Source organism: Papilio polytes, unplaced genomic scaffold (genome assembly GCF_000836215.1).
Source record: "Papilio polytes unplaced genomic scaffold, Ppol_1.0 DF824269.1, whole genome shotgun sequence".
Taxonomy (NCBI): Eukaryota; Metazoa; Arthropoda; class Insecta; order Lepidoptera; family Papilionidae; genus Papilio; species Papilio polytes.
The window spans coordinates 103,575-122,357 of record NW_013524935.1 but is presented as its reverse complement, the minus strand read 5'-3'; the positions used below and the strand labels follow the sequence as shown (position 1 = coordinate 122,357).

The 18,783-nt window shown below is 35.7% G+C and overlaps 1 protein-coding gene across 1 annotated transcript; it reads right to left on the bottom strand.

Moving 5' to 3' along the window:
- Nucleotides 1-286: 286 nt before the first annotated feature.
- On the bottom strand, nt 287-15,206 carry LOC106106768 (potassium channel subfamily K member 15). The gene is made up of 11 exons (XM_013287425.1): nt 15,108-15,206; nt 8,538-8,752; nt 7,344-7,491; nt 6,056-6,192; nt 4,514-4,615; nt 4,342-4,445; nt 3,344-3,456; nt 2,526-2,699; nt 2,052-2,141; nt 1,576-1,705; nt 287-524 (listed from the first exon to the last, which is right to left on the bottom strand). The coding sequence occupies exons 2-11, from the start codon at nt 8,656-8,658 to the stop codon at nt 456-458; spliced, it is 1,188 nt and encodes a 395-aa protein (XP_013142879.1). The 5' UTR covers nt 8,659-8,752; nt 15,108-15,206; the 3' UTR covers nt 287-455.
- Nucleotides 15,207-18,783: the final 3,577 nt, after the last annotated feature.

The following is an 18,783-nucleotide window of genomic DNA, read 5'->3' as shown; positions in this document are numbered from 1 at the left end:
GATGTTCGGTGAGTGGACACGTCCGTTCACCTCAGCAGTCTGTAGCGGGATTGCTTCAGCCTTACGTTAATTATGCCGATTGTATTTGAAGGATCATACTGTGTATGGGGTAAATTAGTGCTTCAGAATCTTGGTTTAAATTTCAATAGCAAATTCATTTGATACATAAATTAAAATTAAACAAAACGCTTCATTGTAAGTCTTTATTTCAAATAATATGATTATAATAAAACTAAATTAAATATTCTTAACGAATAACTAAAGTAACTATTCGTATATTATGTATTTACAAAATGTTGCAGTTCATGCAGTTCATTACGAAATCAGTCATTATATAAAAGTGCAATAATAATAGATGACTTGTTTCACGTTAAACAATACTAGTTATTTCACACAACAAATGGATTCCAACTTTGGCTGCAACATCATAGAGGGATAACAGAACTAATGAGTTGTCACCTCTTACAGCGACAAATTCGTTTGAGCGCTCTCTTCAGGCCCGCGAAGTAATGTATCACTTGCTCCTGAAACATGCATATTGAATAATTAAACAAAACATATTAATACTAGCTTCCGCCCACCACTTCTGCGCGGAATTAAAAAAAAAACAAAAGTGGGTAGACTATATGTTCTTCCAGACTATCCTCTACATCTAAACCAAATTTCATCGTAATCCGTTCAGCTGTTTAAGCTACAAACTAACAAACATCCATGCATCTAAACTTTCGCATTTATAACATTAGTATAGAGTGGTATGGGCATGTTATGAGAAGGGATGAATCGTATGTAACAAGAAGGATGTTAGTTAGGAGGTACACCGGTAGAGGTAGACATAGAAAGAGATGGATGGATTGCGTGAAAGGTGACATGATCAAGGGAGTGATGACTGAGATGACGTATGATAGAGTGCTTTGGAGGACGAAAACGCGGTGCGCCGACCCTAAGGGAGTAGGATAAGGCAGGGAAGATGATGATGATTTATAACATTAGTATGAAGTGTCGGAGTGTTGTGTTGTCTTGTCTAGGTGGGATAGTGGTCAAGCGCTGGTTTTTTGCAATTTAAAAAAAAAAGTATGATTATAAACGAGAAAGTTTAGATGTTTGTTAGAGTTTGTAGCCTAAATTGCTAAAAGAATCTCGATTGTCATAGATGTAGAGGATAGTCTGGAAGAACACATAGCCTACTTTCTTTTATTAATTCCACGTGAACAGAGTCGCAGACGAAAATTAGTAACCATGAACAAACTATTATAATTAAATAATAGATAAATTAACAATGAAATTGAAAATCAATACTTCATCAACACAGACAGGTTTTTTGAAAGGACGATATTGAAATAGGATTAATTTCTAATCACAGTCCAACTTAATGTTCTATTTACAAATACCTTACTAGACATTTCACACTAAATATATACTAAGAATCAACTTCGAGTACGATCGTAAGTAAAATATTAGATTTTCAAGCTTATTCCACTGAACACATATATGCAAAGTTTAACCTAGAAATAATTTAAACATTTGATCGAAATACGGGAGACTTTGGTAATACGGCATATTTTAGGAAGTTCCTACCTGCATCAGATTGAAGCACATAGCCCCGAGAGCTATCCCCAGCATGAGGTAGAGCGAGCACACGATGAAGGAGGTCTCAATACGCGGGGTGTAGACCCTCTCGCCAGGGACGAAGTCACCGAAACCAATACTAGAAGAACAATTTAGATATTCGAGCGAGCACACCTTGGACTAAACTATAGCACAACAGACATACGATTGTCGATTGTTTTACAGTCAAATCAACTGTTTAGTTGCATAAAAATCAAGTAGTGCACCTCCGTAGATTGAGATCCCAGACCAGGATGACGACACCTATATTCTAAAACTTTACTATTATCTGATTAGATAGTAATCGTTTGTGATGTAACTGAATGGCTATTAGCTATCCTGTCCAATGGGGCAGTAATACGCTCATAGGAATCAAAGCGAGTCTAAACTGTGCGATTGTTAACGTAAAATGAAGTAATGAAAATGGATTGGATGTATTCTATTACCTGCTTAAAGATATAAAACAAAAATAAGCTCCATCCAATTGGTCCCATTTCTCCCATATACCGAAAATCATCGATCCAAACATTATGTATCTGGAAAATAATTACATAATTGTGATTTAAATTCGAATGTACGTTATTTAGTTTTTATGATCATAAATTAATCGAAGAGAATAAACGGAACGACACCAAAAACAAACTCAACTTTTCAACATTTTTTAAAATATATTCTAAGGTAGTATACGAGGCAGCGGCCACAAGAATTCATCGAAAAAGCGAAACAGGCTGCCAATAGACTTATGCAATTACGCACGTTACCTACCCTTAATTGGAAGAAGAGATAGAGGATATTTCCCCTTTTTATTTATATAAGTCCTCCGCCATCAATTCTACTTCCCTTGACATCCTATCCTTATTAGAAAAAGGTATAAAGGTAAAGGGACTGAAATTAGTAAAGTATGTAAAATATTTACCCACCCAACCATAACAGCAACGCACACACTAATCGGCACCGTGATAGTCTGAGCGTCAAAGGTGACGTAGCTGAAGTCGCTCGCCTCACTCTCCAGTCTGTACGCGGGCTCCGACCAACCACGGTCGTGTGTGTAGCGCGGCTCTAACTGATGTGGCATTCTCCGCATATCTAATCTCCTTAATAATGAGGAATTACTGTAAGAGGACAACTGTTGTGCGATTGTCGATTGTTTCAACGCCTCAACTATTTAGTTGCACAATTAAATCGAGTAGCGCATCTTCATATAAGCTCGTAGCAAAACAAGTCTAAGGGCGTGTCCTACCACTGACTGATAGATGCTCAGATGACTTAAAATGACGTCACTGTCAGATAAGGGAACGAAATCCGATATCACTTATTTAACACGTTGGATTGGTATCAGGCAATTTACAATTTGGTGTGACAGGCCCTAAATATTTGTGCGGTAGTTTATACAAAGATGTTTAAATAACTGAAAATAACTTCTAATGTCTAATATTAGATAGATCTTTGTCGTTTAAAGTAGTAACTTTTATTGGCTAAACTAAGTTTTTAATAAATTCATGGAGCTCTACCACCTGAAATAGATGGGGGAGTTGTACATTTTCTTAATATAGATAGTTATTTGTGCATGTGTTAATTTTGATTTTGCATTTCTGTTCAGTTGTGTCTCTTGATCAGTCATAAATTACGATATTCATCTTTACGTAGATTCAAGTAAAGTTTTAATTTTACTATATTTCATCATTTGAAAGATTTCTTTTTTAGATTTTAAAGCAATAATTTAGAAGCTTTATAATACCTTTGATAAATGGGATACGGTGGTATCCGATAGTCTGGTGTAACGTCGGACTCTGATACCCGATGTCTCCAACCCTCTGGACATTCTATACTCTCTGCTTCGCTGGTCTCCAGCTACAAAAGAGTACATCATTGAGATTATTTGATAGAAATTGGATCTACAGAAGAACTACTACAATTCTAATTGATTAATTAAGATTCCCAGAAGCAACAGATGCTGGACGAATATCGCCAATAATCACTTCGAAATAAAATGATATATCATCACAAATATGTATGTGTTCTTTCATACATCTCTATCAGCCGTCTTATCTGAATTCACTCCCTTCTTAAGAGCGTGCCCACACAACTGTTTAGTCGCGCATTGTTTCCTATGAGCTATATGTTTTTTAGTTGTGCTACTAAACAGTTGAGTTAGCTACAAAATAATTGACCGTCACCACAGTAGTGGCATAGTTTAGTCAAGGGTGTGCGCCGGCTCGAAGCATATCGTCTTTTACACAATTCATCCATACTTTCTCCTGTCTCTACCTTTGTACCCATCCACATTCAATCTTAATACATGACACATGAAGATAAATTCAATATTTCGTCTAATATTAAATGCTACCTAGTTACTCTCTTTAGTCTTTCCTGAGGACAATGGTAGTGCCCGCTTTAACATGTGAGCAGTGCAGGGCCGGCACGCCCCCAGTAATACCACGACCATACAGAAGACAGGCGTGAAATGGAAGCAATTCCGTGTTTCGTCTGATGAGTGTGGTGCCGGAGGCCTAATTTAAGTCCCTTTCTCTTTACCACCCTTTTCTTATGAGAGGATGTGAGATGCATAAGAAGAGGAAATATCCTCTTTATGTGCATCTTCTCCTCCATGGAATAAGGGTAGGCGACGCATCCGCAATTGCGGATGTGTATGGGCAGCGGTCACTTCGCCATTTTGACGGATTCAGGTGGCCGCTTGCTCGTTTGCCATCTTATGTTATAAAAAAAAAGTCTTACCTGAGTACGAATCCGAACAACCCGTCTTCTCGCAAACCCTGGACATCCCCGACACAAACACACCAATGCGTACAAACATTTGAACCAACGTGCCAACAATTGACCTGGAAATATTTAGCACATTTAACTAAAGCACTAAGTATCCGAAAGCAGTACTTCATTGAAAACTTACCAACATTAGTGACATATAGAAGAAAAAGCGGCATTCCAAGCAATGCGTAGAATATAGTCATCACCTTACCCCAACTGGTACGAGGACTTAAGTGACCATAACCTAAAATATAATACAATTTAATTTTCACGACAGGTGAAAAATTCTAGAAAAAGTAGAATTTAAGACACCTATCAGTTCATAAAGAAGTAATAGACATTTTACTACTAAAAATGATTTGCCCAAAGATCTAAAGCCCGCTAGACACGCTCAGTTATCTGAACAGTGGAATCGTCAGATAAATCTAATGTGTGTTGGCAAAACTAAGAACTGAACAATTCCTAGTGTTGATTGTTATTTGAACCATCGAACTGTTCATATAAAACAGCGTGTCTAGCGGACTTTAGAGAAGCATCTTCGAACCTTATACTCGGAAATCAAGACTATAACAGCGTGCGCACGTGATTGACTATACTATCGCACAACTGTTTAGTCGCGCTTTGATTCCTATGAGCTTAGGATACTCTCACTACTTGATTTTTTTGTGCAAACAGTTAAATTGGCTGCGAAAGCTCGACAACAGTTGTGCGATAGTTTAGTCAAAGGTGTTCGCCCGCTCTAAAGGTCACCTAACATTAACTATATGTAAATTGATCATGAAATACAATTTGTTATTCAATCAGTTACAAATTGAAATCTGAGTGATCGGCGCACTCCGACCGAAGCGAATTCAATATAATTTCCAGCGGGACGATGGAATCACTCGCCCTTGGAGTTGCTGCTTCAATCTTAGCAATAACCTAATTATTGGCCTCAGATCTGCAGACTTCAAAATAACTAGAAGTGGCTAATCGTTAAACTGCAATCATTTCATAATTTGCATCTACACATTTACTAAAAATTAAGTGGCCTAAGCGAGCAATTTTTACTACAGTTTGTCAAAATATTTAATTGAATTTAGTTTAATTTACATTTTATTATAATCGAAATGTTTGATATTTGAATGAATATCACTTCTTAGTTAATATTATTAACTAGCTGTTCCCGTGCGATTTCATCAGCATAAAATTATTTTATTGATTACATGCGTCAAATTGTCAGTTGCAAATGTCAAAATGTCATGACATGACAAAACTTGGCAATCTTGCTTTCTTGATGTTGGCAGCAACTTATGGTCTCTTTCCCACATTACGGTTTTTATCCAAAACATTTACCCCTTAAGTTAAATAGCGTGAAAATATATAGCCTAAAGCGTGACGTAAGTGTAGGGCTTTTTATTAAAGGAAGAATTATTCAAAAACATGCTGTAATTGCTGACATCTTAGGCAACAAAGGAGTGTGTGTTTTCGCTTTATTATAATAGTATAGATGCGAAAATGTTGATCGATGGATATTTATTAGAGTTTGTGGCCTAAAATGTAGAACGGAATTTCATGAAATTTGGCTTAGATGTAGAGGATAGTCTGGAAGAAGACATAGGCTACTCACTTTTGTTTTTTATTAATTCCACTAGCAATAAAGCGAAAAACCACCACCGAATAAACTATTTTTAAAATATTTTACCTATACTGGTTATAACAGTAAGAGAATAAAGAAATGCAGAGGAGAAACTCCATTGACGCGAAGATCGGCCGCCGTCCCAACCATTTCGGACCGCGGTGACTATTTTGCTCTGATATTTGCTTAGCTCTATGTTCAACCTGAAACATTGATTGAGAATAAATTGAATAAGCGTAATCGATGAATGTTTATAACGGAAATAAAAAAAATATATAAAAAAATATCAAAATCGGTCCACCAGCGGCAGCGTTATGCCGTAACACACATATAAAAATACATATAGACGAATTGAGTACCTCCTTCTTTTGGGAAGTCAGTCAAAAAGTCTAGCTTAAAGAAAATGGATGGAGGAGACGCATAACATGGAATAGTCGCTTTATGTGCGTCTCTTCCTCTATCAATTAAAGATAGAACGTGTCTGGAATTGCTTATGTCTATAGGCAGTAGTGGCTTCGCTTTTACAGCCAATTCAAGTTACTTCCACTCTTTTGCCACCTCATATAAAAATTGTATATGCGATATGTGGCTGAAAACCTTAAGGTCTCTAGTGAATCTTGAGCAGATTTTTACTCATATTTTTTCTAACCATTTCATTTATGTTTTAGTTTTTTAGAAATTACGATTTCGTAATCAGTAATCTGTACAATTAGAGCAGGCACATACCTTCAATTAAATTATCGCACAATTGTTGTGCGATTGTCGATTGTTTCGCAGCCAATTCAACTGTTCAGTTGCACAACTAAAAATCGAGTAGTGTGCGCAACTATCGCACGTTGGCAGTTGTGCGATAGTTTAGTCAAAGGTAAGGTTTATAACAGTGGTAGTGCCCGCTTTAACATCTTAGCACTGCAGGGCCGGCACGCCCGGTGTAATACCGCGACCACACTGAAGACAGGCGTGAATTGAAATCAATTCCGTGTTTCGTCTGATGCGTGTGGTGCCGGAGGACTAATTTAAGTCCCTTTCTCTTTACCACCCTTTTCTCATAAGGAGAGGATGGGAAGGGGAAGTGGATTTGACGGTGGAGGAGATGTATAGGAAGGGGCAATATCCTCTTTATGTGCGTCTCCTCCTCCGTCGGATAAGGGTCGGCAACGCATTTGTAATTGCGGATGTCTATGGGCAGCGGTCGCTTCGCTATTTCGGCGGATTCAGGTGCCCGCTTGCTCGTTTGCCACCTTATGATATAAAAAAAGGTACGCGTGCTCTTAACCTATTGGATAATTCGCTATAGCTATTTTCTTTTGTTTTTTAACCATAAAGAAAAGAAATGAAAGGTCGTACTTCTTACCTGTACTTTAAAGCAGTCTCATTGAAAAGATTAAGAGCTAACGTGACGTTCTGCCAGAGGTACTGAGCTGTGTTGTTCCTTTCTAACGTCATATTGTTGACTCTCTCTATCTCGCTCGCACCTTCAATCGCTTGGAACATGAATGCCCCTGGAACATATAGAACTATGAATATCTAGAAGTGACAATCGATAAAATAAAACAATATCTTTATCTACATTTATATAAACATTCGATTCCTTTCCTAAACTCCCACTGTTTAAATTTGAAATTTGGACTGTTCAGTTGTAACTGTCAGTTAGATCTGTTCATCTGTAGCATGTTCAGCACAAATTGAATATTAAGACTAAATTATCGCACAACCGTTTAGTCGCACCTTGATTCCTATAAGCTTATATTGTGCGCACACTACTCAATTTTTAATTATGCAACTAAACAGTTGAATTAGCTGCGTAGCAATCGACAATTACACAACAGTTGTGCGATAGTTTAGTCAGGTGTGTGTCTACTCTAAGGCTCTACAGAAAAAGGAATGTATTTAAAAAATACTGTAAGTAAAAGCTGATTTAATTTTCAAAGACAGCAGTAAAATCTCATTGACTGAATAAGATTGATGTCGGTGTAAAAGGGACTTAGTTAATTATTAACTCTGCCTTTTGACTGTGATTTGAAAGCCAATTGACGTCTTAAATTTAGACGAAGGTATCGAGAATAAAATATAGCATAACATTAATACAAATTCGATTACGTTCGATTCCAACATACCATTTAACGGATAAAAATTAAAAAAGTTTGTAAGTGGTAATCTTCACAAGTACAGAACCAAATTAAAAAAAAATCTTTAAATTTATTAGTACTTTTATCAAAGAAGGTTTTAGTATATTTAAAACTATGCTACGACTTTAAAGAGGTGAGCAAATCCAAAAAATGAAAAAAATAACTATAACTCGGTTGAAATGAGGTTGAATATAATTTAAATCGAACAGTGTAAGTAAAACCGTTGGGAAACATAAATATTTTCGACTAGCTGTTGCTCGCGACTTTGTCCGCATAAAAAATAATAAAAAAGGTATCTAATGGTGAAATAATTTTTAAAATCCGCTCAATAGTTTTCACCTAAAGCCAATATATGTACATAAAAATACAAATCTTTACTCTTTATAACATAGAAGTATTTATTTAGTATTTAATCTTACCAGCCACAGTATATCCGACGACAAGCACAATCAAGCCGATATTACTGAAGAGGAACGCGAGAAAACTTCTCAGGTAGTTCCTGATGCGGGAGGCTAGACGGCGCTTGCGTCGCGGCATCATTTACCAACCATCGTGACTCACGGCCAGAGAGATGGCCGCATTATTCACTTCTGTCCACTATCTACTATCTCCGACGATATTTGACTACACACTCCTGAAATAGAAAACAAAAAACAAATTATTTCCCATAGCGCCAGCACAAGTATTGACACACAGTATAAAAGTATTGACACTTTAATAATGATTAGCTATTGCTCGCGACTTCGTCTATGTGAAATTATGTTACTCGCTGATAGCGTAGCGTTCTAATGGTGAAAGAATTTTTAAAATCGGCCCAGTAGTTGAGTTATAATACATACAAAAATGCAAATCTTTACATTCATAAAAATCAATCATAAAAATAGCAAAGTTGCTGTAATTCTTACTTCTTACTTTTTAACTTGTTACCGAGAGCTCGGCAACCAAAAATACAAAACAAAAACTTTTCTTCCAACCAAAATAAACTTTTTTCATACTTATTTACATATGATATTTAAAATAATTCCAAAAATCTATATCGCAGTCGCATCTTTTGCGCGTCTTTTTCCTCTATTCTTTTTCTATAAAATTATGCAAACCTCTTGGTGGCCAGTATGCAACATTCTTGGTTGTATTCGTACTGCTTGTCAGCCAAAGACGTATTTTGCACTCAAAACTTACTTCACTCGGGCGTCAACTAGATATCCCCAAAATACCAGGTACTAAGTCTCTTGTTACCAGACTTCAATTGTTTATAGGTTTTTATTTTGTTGTACCCACATACCACTAATAATAAGACCAGAAAGACGTGCGTTTTTAAGTAAAGCAAAGGGCTACAAATTAATAAATGTTTCTCAACACCACAACATAAACTATAACCAATCGTAAACCTATCCTCACAGATATTGCTCTTGAATTAATTTTATATTTCCTTTTTTCATTTATAATTTTGAATTTAGAATAAATTTTACTGGCAATGAAACTTGATGAAAAATGATCGTTTCCGGTGCTAAAAATTCTTTCACGCCTAAAACTTTCAACATCGCAATAATTTTTATTCATCCAATCTTATAAAATTTAAATTATAATTTATACTACAGATATTTTGATGTAAACAGTGTGTAATAGGGTTGCCACCTTTATCATTTTTTTATAAACAAAATAGTTATTTTGTTCCAAAAGTTTTCAAATTGAAACAATTTCAAGAATCGATTAATCGATATCATCATCACCAGCTCACTACATATCCCCACTGAGGGGCTCGGAGCCTACCCTAAGTTAGGGGTGACTAGGCTATAGTCAACCACGCTGGCCCACTGCTGGTTGGTTGACTTCACACATATCTTTGAATTTGTTCACCGATATGTGCAGGTTGTATCACATTGTTTCCCTTCACCGTAAGAACGTCGGGTAAATTATATACATGTGAATTTCAAAAAATCAAAAATCAAATTGGTACATGGCGGGATTCGAACCCAAGATCTGTAGATTACAAGTCAAGTGCTTAAACCACTGAGCCACCGATAAAATATAATATCGATTCAATTATACGACTGCTTACAACAAAGTGTATTACATTGCTGTGTTTGTACGACCCTGTCTCGAGATCTGGATTGTATCTGACGATGTAACCAGCAACGTATCAGACATTATAATTAATTACATTTACATTAACACTTCTGTACCTATGGGTAACAGATTTACGAATCGAAACACCCACGCTCTACACTTGATAATAAATCGCTAACTTTTTCCTACGACGTCGTCCGCGCGAAATTAAAATAAAATTAGTCTAAATTTAGGCTATGTGTCTTCTGGAGAAATCAAACAAAGATACAAACATTCGCATTTATAATAATAGCAAGATTACGTTTTAATATTCGCGCCTTTCTGTGATTAATTATATATTTTGTAAGTACAGTCGGGAAAATCCGCGGTGTAACAATTTAAAATATTGTTTCCTACTTTGCAATAACAAACTCCGCCTCTTACAGATAACAAATTTGGTAACCAGTTGATTGCGAAAATGACGCGATAATTAAAAAAAATTACCTTCTACCACTGACCCTATTTGTTTTGTGAACATAACGTTAAACCAAATACCGCCAGATTCTCTGACTGTACTTATAAAAGACGTATTTTCCATGACATTTATAAACCCACACACAATGTGGCATTTTAGAGCTCCATTTAAATAATCCTATATGATTAATCTTGATTGAAATCATAAACTTCAAAGGGATCATGCGTAATGGAAATATATTTACTTTGATATCGTATATCAGTAGACGAGACACCCACCCACGTTTTGCTAGCTTACTACCATTTTACTGTCAGACATGAATTATTGTTTTCTCTATTTTACAACAGAGAAATGAAAAGGATAGACGATGATTGAAGAAAGTATGGATGGATTGTGTAAAGGGTATGTCACAAATGTAAGTATGTTATCTGTTCTTCCAGCCTATGCTCTACATCTATGCCAAATTTCATCAAGATCCGTTCAGCAGTTAAGGCTACAAACTAACAAACATCCATCTAAACTTTCGTATTTCTAACATTCGTAAGTTATTTGGATTTCTACGTTTAAATTAATAATGCAAACGTGTTTATTTTTGTTAAATCTCTGATTACAGACTTACAAACAAATAATTGTTTAGATAGGTTAATTATAAATTTATTCCTTTTTAATTTGACTACTCTATCGATCTTATTTACAGAAAACAGTATGAAAATCTGTGACAGAGATAACAACATATAATACAGGTGTGTTAGAACAGTACCGCCAAGAGATTACGAAAGCGGATGTCGATGTTACTAGTAATAACGTTTATGTCACAAAACCAAGGTTCGATTCCTGAACGTTTATTGGTACGTAAAACGGTATGTAGGATTCTGTCTAAAAATAGTGTAACGGTTGAGCCAAGCTCACCTGATCCCATGTACTAGGCGAGCATAAAACGTAGGGACATTCAACATTCAAGCTAGCTTTCGCCCGCGATTCCGTAAGCGTGGAATAAAAAAACTGAGTACCCTATGTGTTCCTCCAGACAATCCTCTACGTTTATGCTATTCGTCGAAATCCATTCAGCCGTTTAGGCTACAAACTCTAACAAACATCCATCCATCTAAACTTTTATAATATTAGTGTAATATAAATTATAAAAAGTAAATGGAAAGAAAAGTAAAACATTAACTAAAGATTAATTTATTATAAAAAAAATTGTTAAATACGAAATGAATTGTATGAAAAAATACAAATTAATCAAATAAAGAAACTGGCTGGCATAAATATGAGTGCATTAAAAAATTAAAAAAATTGTATGCGATTTACAAAGGCCAGTCCAGAAAGCAAGACAATAAAAATCACATGTCACAATTCAATAATATCGCTGCGTTCCAAACTGCAATCCCTCATTATACATCAAACAAAAATAAAAAAGCAAACTATTTAAAAACATTCAATAATATATGCCAGCATCAAAGAAAGACTATTTCTATCAAAATGTCGAGTCTAAACAAAATAGTGAAACTATGTCGTATTGGCTTTAAAATTTAGAAGCACGCTTTTATGATGGCTGTTCTACATGTGTTGATGACGTCAATGATGACGTCATAACGAAGACGACGAACTGAAAACCATGAGCATATATAACTGGACTAGGCAACAAAGATATTTTATCACTAGCTGTTGCCCGCGACTTCGTCCACGCAATATTAAGTTAAAATTGCCTATAATATGCCCTTCTATGTCAACTAGCCTGCAGTGAAAGTCTAGTCGAAATCGACCCAACTATTCCGGAGATTACCCGTAGCAAATGAGGCTTGCGGACAAACAGACATTACTTTTGATATTACTAACAGACACTCCAATTACATTTACATTTAAGTTTATTTCATACTAATCATATTAGTTAATTTTATAAATGAGAAAGTTTAGATGGATGAATGTTTGTTAGAGGTTGTAGCCTAAACGGCTGAACGGATTTCGATGAAATTTGGTATACATGTAGAGCATAGTCTGGAAGAACACATAAGATATTCATTTTAGATTTTTTTAATTCCATGCGGAGGGACTCGCGGGCGAAAATCTTAATATACAGGAGCGAATACAACATCAATGTTCCTATGATGTTTGTAGCTCGTTTCACGTTTTCCAGATTTTAAATACAGTCTACATTGCTAGGCACAAAACGAGTTAATTATAGACGTTACCTTTAATAGTTTCTACATCTCTTAAGCAAAACCAGTTGGCAGTGTTTCCATCAACAAACCGACCGTAAATCTAAAAGATTTTGCAATCTTAACATCTGTAACTACGTGTATCCGAACGGTAAAACGCTTGTAAACTTTTATAGCTAATTATAATAAATTTAAAGTTCCTCTTTCTATTTACTAAGCGATAATTATTTTTATGTCCGGCGCTTTATGAGGAAAGAAATATTTCTCCACGTATACAAGTACATTAAGAATATATTTACAGTAGCTTTCGCCCAAGACTCCGTCTGCGTATAATTAAAAAAACAAAAGTTACTAGCCTACGAGTTCTTCTAGACTATCCTCTACGTCTATGCCAAATTTCATCAAGATCCGTTCAGCCGTTAAGGCTGCAAACTCTAACAAACATCCATCTAAACTTTCGCATTTATAATATTACTAAGATTATTAACTATGTCAATCATACAAAAAAAATAAACACGTGAAAAACAACCTCTCGAATCATTCGGATGAAATAACTAACAAATTGTTAAATCTACTACACAATTTACAATTTATCAATCCTACTAATATTATAAATGCGAAAGTTTAGATGGATGGATGGATGAATGTTCGTTAGAGTTTGTAGCCCAAACTGCTGAACGGATCTCGATGAAATTTAGCATAGATGTAGAGGATAATCTGGAAGAACACATAGGTTACTCACATTTGTTTTTTTTAATTATACGCAGACGGAGTCGCGGGCGAAAGCTAGTGCTTTATAAAATTCAAACAGAACATAGACGTTTTAAAATAGATGAACATATAAACCAATCAAGATATACAGAGTGATGGGTAATTAAAACTGCCAGCGGAAAATAAAGCTAAACAATTGATGCCGCCGATGTGATTTACAACATAACAACTAAATGCTTAGAGCGTACGCACAATTTTGACTAAAGATCGCACAACTTTTATGCGATTGTCGATTGTTTCGCAGCCAATTCAAGTGTTTAGTTGACAACAATCGAGTAGTGTGCGCCCCTCCATATAAGCTGATAAGAATCTTTTGATTTGAAGATTTGTTAGATAATAATATCATAAATAATAAATCCATCATATCCATCCAGATTTCGTGAAAGGTGACATGATGAAGAAGGGAGTGATGACTGAGATGACGGATGGTAGAGTGCTTTGGAGGACGAAAACCCGGTGCGCCGACACTACAGAAGTAGGATAAGGCTAGAGAGATGATATTACAATAATTTGTTAACTTTCATTTAACTTAAGTTATTCAAACCTTTAGCACTAGTCGATGAGATTATCTTAAAAAAGGTCAGGACAATTAATTTTATTAAAAACAACCACCCTTTCTTAATAAGATGTTGATTATATAGTCCAAAGGTAATAAATCACTTAAGAGTTTACACAAATAAATCTCAAATATAATACAATAAAATCTAGGTATTTAAATTTCGAACGAAGACTTCATCGTTTACATTGCTGAAACATTTTGACATGCCTGATTAAACATGACACGCGCAGATAAATAGCAAGAATAGTATTAAATAAGGAGTAAAAGGTTAGAGTGGTATGGGCATGTTATGAGAAGGGATGAATCGCATGTCACAAGACGGACGTTAGTTGTGAATGTGGAGGGATACATCGGTAGAGGTAGACCTACAAAGAGATGGATGGATTGCGTGGAAGGTGACATGATAAAGAAGGGAGTGATGACTGAGATGACGGATGATATAGTGCTTTGGAGGACGAAAACCTGGTGCGCCGACCTTACGTGAGTAGGGCAGGGGAGATGATAAGTATTAAATCAAAAATACGAGTAGTAAATAAATCTTACTTGTAACCTATCTTGGGTTCAAATCATGCAACATACCAATATGTTTTTGGAATATCATATTTGCATTTACCCGACGTTCTGTTGAAGAAAACATCGTGATGCAACCTGCACATATCTATCAAGTAATTTAGAAGACATCTGTGAAGTCAACCAACATATACTGGCTGAATATCTATAACTTAAAAATAAGCAATCCCAATCAAATCACGTCATACTATCACACTTCATACTAATATTATAAATGCGAAAGTTTAGATGGAATGGATGGATGTTTGTTAGAGTTTGTAGCCTATATGGTTAAGCGGATTTCAATGAAATTTGGTATAATTGTAGAGGATAGCCACAAAGAACACATATGCTACTCAATTTTGTTTTTTATTTAATTTCCGGACACGGAGTTGCGGCCATAAGCTAGTATTTCAATATATTTACTCACCTCAATCCAATAGAACATTTTCAATTATTACAATAAACAAAAAGATGTCTAAATCATCACTATCACTATAAAATTAATAAGAACACTATTAACAATGTAATAATTAATATACAAATTCCAGATGGTTAAAACTGGAGTACTGAATAACACAGGTGGTAAAAGCTCTGTGGTTCGAGCGGCGGGGTGCGCAAGATTCGACTAACCAGCTGTGCAAAACTCGGTTCATAAGATGACATAGATTAAACATATAATAGACGTGAATTTACAGTCCGCTTTAACATGTTAGCAGTGCAGGGCCGGCACGCCCGGTGTAATACCACGACCACACAGAAGACAGGCGTGAAGTGGAAGCAATTCCGTGTGTCGTCTGATGAGTTGGGTGCCGGCGGCCTAATTTAAGTCCCTTTCTGTTTACTACCCTTTTCTTATAAGGAGATTATGGGGAGGGGAAGTGGATTTGACCGCAGAGGAGATGCATAGGAAGGGGCAATATCCTATTTATGTGCGTCTCCTATTCCGTCGGATGGGCAGCGGTCGCTTCGCCATTTTGGCGGATTCAGGTGGCTGCTTGCTCGTTTGCCACCTTATGTTATAAAAAAAGAATACGTTATTAAATTATCCCTTTAAATAGCAGTACAAATTTTAATTTATTATTAAGCACCTTTATATGTTGCTAAGGCCGATAAAAAGTCATTTGTGTCTCTTGTACTAGAACATCCATATTATTGATGCATTACTTCTTTTTTTTTTGCATTTCATCAACAGTCTCGCTGTTCGTAAGCACCCTGATTATATTATAATGAAATGTACGTTGATTTATCAAGTTTTAAACCTAATCTTACTAATATTATCAATGCTAAAGATGGAAGAACAGTTAGGCTACATGCTTTTGTTTGTTTTTAAATTCCATACGGACGGAGTCGCGAGGGCAAAGTAGTGAAATAAATTAAAACCTCTAACATCAAATGCTCGGATACATGGCACTACAGCTTGCCTTATCTTGCAGCAATATTCTTGTTCATATATTGCAACGTGTGAGTGCCCAAAAGAACGAATGAGTTACAATATAAAAGTAAACAGACATTCCACTCTGTTTCTTAATCTATGACATGTCTAGTTCTAATATTAACCGCGCGACGTCGGTAGCGGCGTATCAGTTTTAGTTTTTATTGTACGCTCCGGCGTCGATTTATTTCTGTACTGAGCTTGGCTCTGAACGCTATTGCCCTAAAGGAAACATTAACTAGCATCAAAAGGGACAGAAACTATACTTTTCAAGGCCTTTCTACTACACAATGCCATTTAAAAACTCTGTAACAGTTACACGTATAATTATATCCAAAAATCATAACATAAATAACAGCAAGTTGAATATTGTTTAACACATTGACTGCGGCAAGTAAAATCATAATTATTCATCTGGTGCGGCGGCGGGCCAAAATGCACCCCCAATGATATTTCCGCCACTGCGTGGCAGGTCTTTCTAGACCCACCAGCACTAAGATAGATTAAATTGCTACGATTTTGTGGAAACATAATATATACATTTTATATATTGTAATGTATACATCTGAGATAATCGTTTCGTACTAGCAAAAGAGACAAAGTATTCTTCGTCCACACCAGCTTAAGAACCGTGTCAGGTCGATATCGGCCTGTTACGCAGTGAGCGTGTTAATATTGTTCTAATTATTAAAGAGCAGTTGGGATCTGACATGATCTGACTCTAGCCAGTTTAACATTTTTGTTTTCGTTAATAGTGGCCAGCGACATCTGTAGAATAAGTCGGCTCCGGTGCAATATTACGACGATAGAAGTTTCGACGCTTTTTTGACGAATTAAGATGACCGCTTGCTTTATCACTTTATGATGTAAAAAAAACTTTTAAGAACTTGCTTATTGTATTACAAAATGCCCTTAATCTTAAAATTTTTGCAGCAGTATTACAACAATGGACAGTAGACCAAAAGAAAACATTTCCATTTTTCTGTTTTAACTGTACAAAATTTATTTTCGTAGTCACGTATCAAATCAACAAACTAAAAACTAAGTTGTGCAAACACATAAAATTTATGTAGCCGATATTGTCTGGTATTGAATTTGTTGGCTTCGGATCACTAGCGCCATCTGTCTCCGCCCTACTTGCGTCTTGGGAAATGGCTTTTTTATCATTTAATACAATCGTGGTGCGTGAACGAATGTACACAATCGATATTTAAGCTAGGCAAAGTTTATTCGGCTTTTTAAATAACATTGTCTTATCCACATTAAGATCATGCACTCCTTTGACTAAACATTTTTTTTAATTTCAGACCCTTTCCCTTTCCACCCTTTTCTAAAGAGGAAAGGATGGAAAGGAAAAGTGGATTTGACGGTGGAGACGCATAGGAAGGGGAAATGTCCTCTTTACGTGCGTCTCCTCTGTCAATTAAGGGTAGGCAACGCATCTGCAATTTCGGATGTTTATGGGTAGCGGTCGCTTTCTATTTCGATGGATTTAGGTGGCCTCTTGCTCGTTTGCCACCTTATATTATTAAAAAAAAGCTACTCGTATTGTACAAATGTTGTGCGATTGTCGATTGTTTCGCAGCCAATTCAAAACTAAAAATTGAGTAGTGTACCTTCTTATAAGTTCATAGGAATCAAAGCGTGACTACACAGTTGACAAACTAAATAACCTATGGCTTCACGTTTATCTTGCAAGGTAATGGCTTCACGTACTAATAAGTATAGACATGAATAGATTTGTATGGATATAGTTCGATAGACATATCCAGTGTGGGTATATGACCCACTAAATTGCTCAAACATAGCCGCGCAAACTATACCTATGCAAAAGCAACGTTGCCTACTCTATATTAAATAACCAGAGGAGGGCGCAAAAAAGAGGATGCTTCTGATCCTCCACATCCTTTTCCTTTCAACCCTTTGCTTCAAAACTCATAATTTAAATAAATTTTTGAATTTCTTCTCAGATTCTTGCACATTATTATTGGTAATTTAACGTACATATGTACAAATTACGCAAATTATTTTGAACAGAATTATTCCTGATTTCTTATTCTGTTTGCCCGTTGTTATTTCTATAATTTTTCATCGGCCAATTTCTTGCAAGCATGGGAAATGATTAGTGTAATAGAGGTTTGTGTTATTTCAGGCTCAGATGCTATCTGTGGACCGCAAGATTAATTTGCTTGCATCAATAACCGGGTCGAGAACGTTTTGGTGTAGGGTTGCCATAATCGCATAGATTAAAAAGTTGAGCAGTAATCTTTTAACATTAAACTTCGGAATAGAAGAAAGCGAGATCCTTTATTGTTTAATTGTTCTTAGAAATAACACGATACATTATTTAAAAACTAATTAAAAATACGATGGTGCTGAAAACGTATTGGTATCATAAAATTCCGAACGTATTTTTTTTACAATTAAACGAAAATACTTAAAAATTGAAGGAAATCGTTTTAAATGAATCCGTGTCAAACTGGTATAAATTTTAACGCAAAATCATGGTCACCCTACTCATAGTACATTACTCGCGCTTGAAATATTTTATCCGAACTGCCTCTGTTTGTGATTCATTCGGAAACGTAATACATTTGTGCGTTGATATTAATTTTGTTTTACCCTTGTTGAATAATTATACAATGTATATAAGCAAGCACATTTTATATAC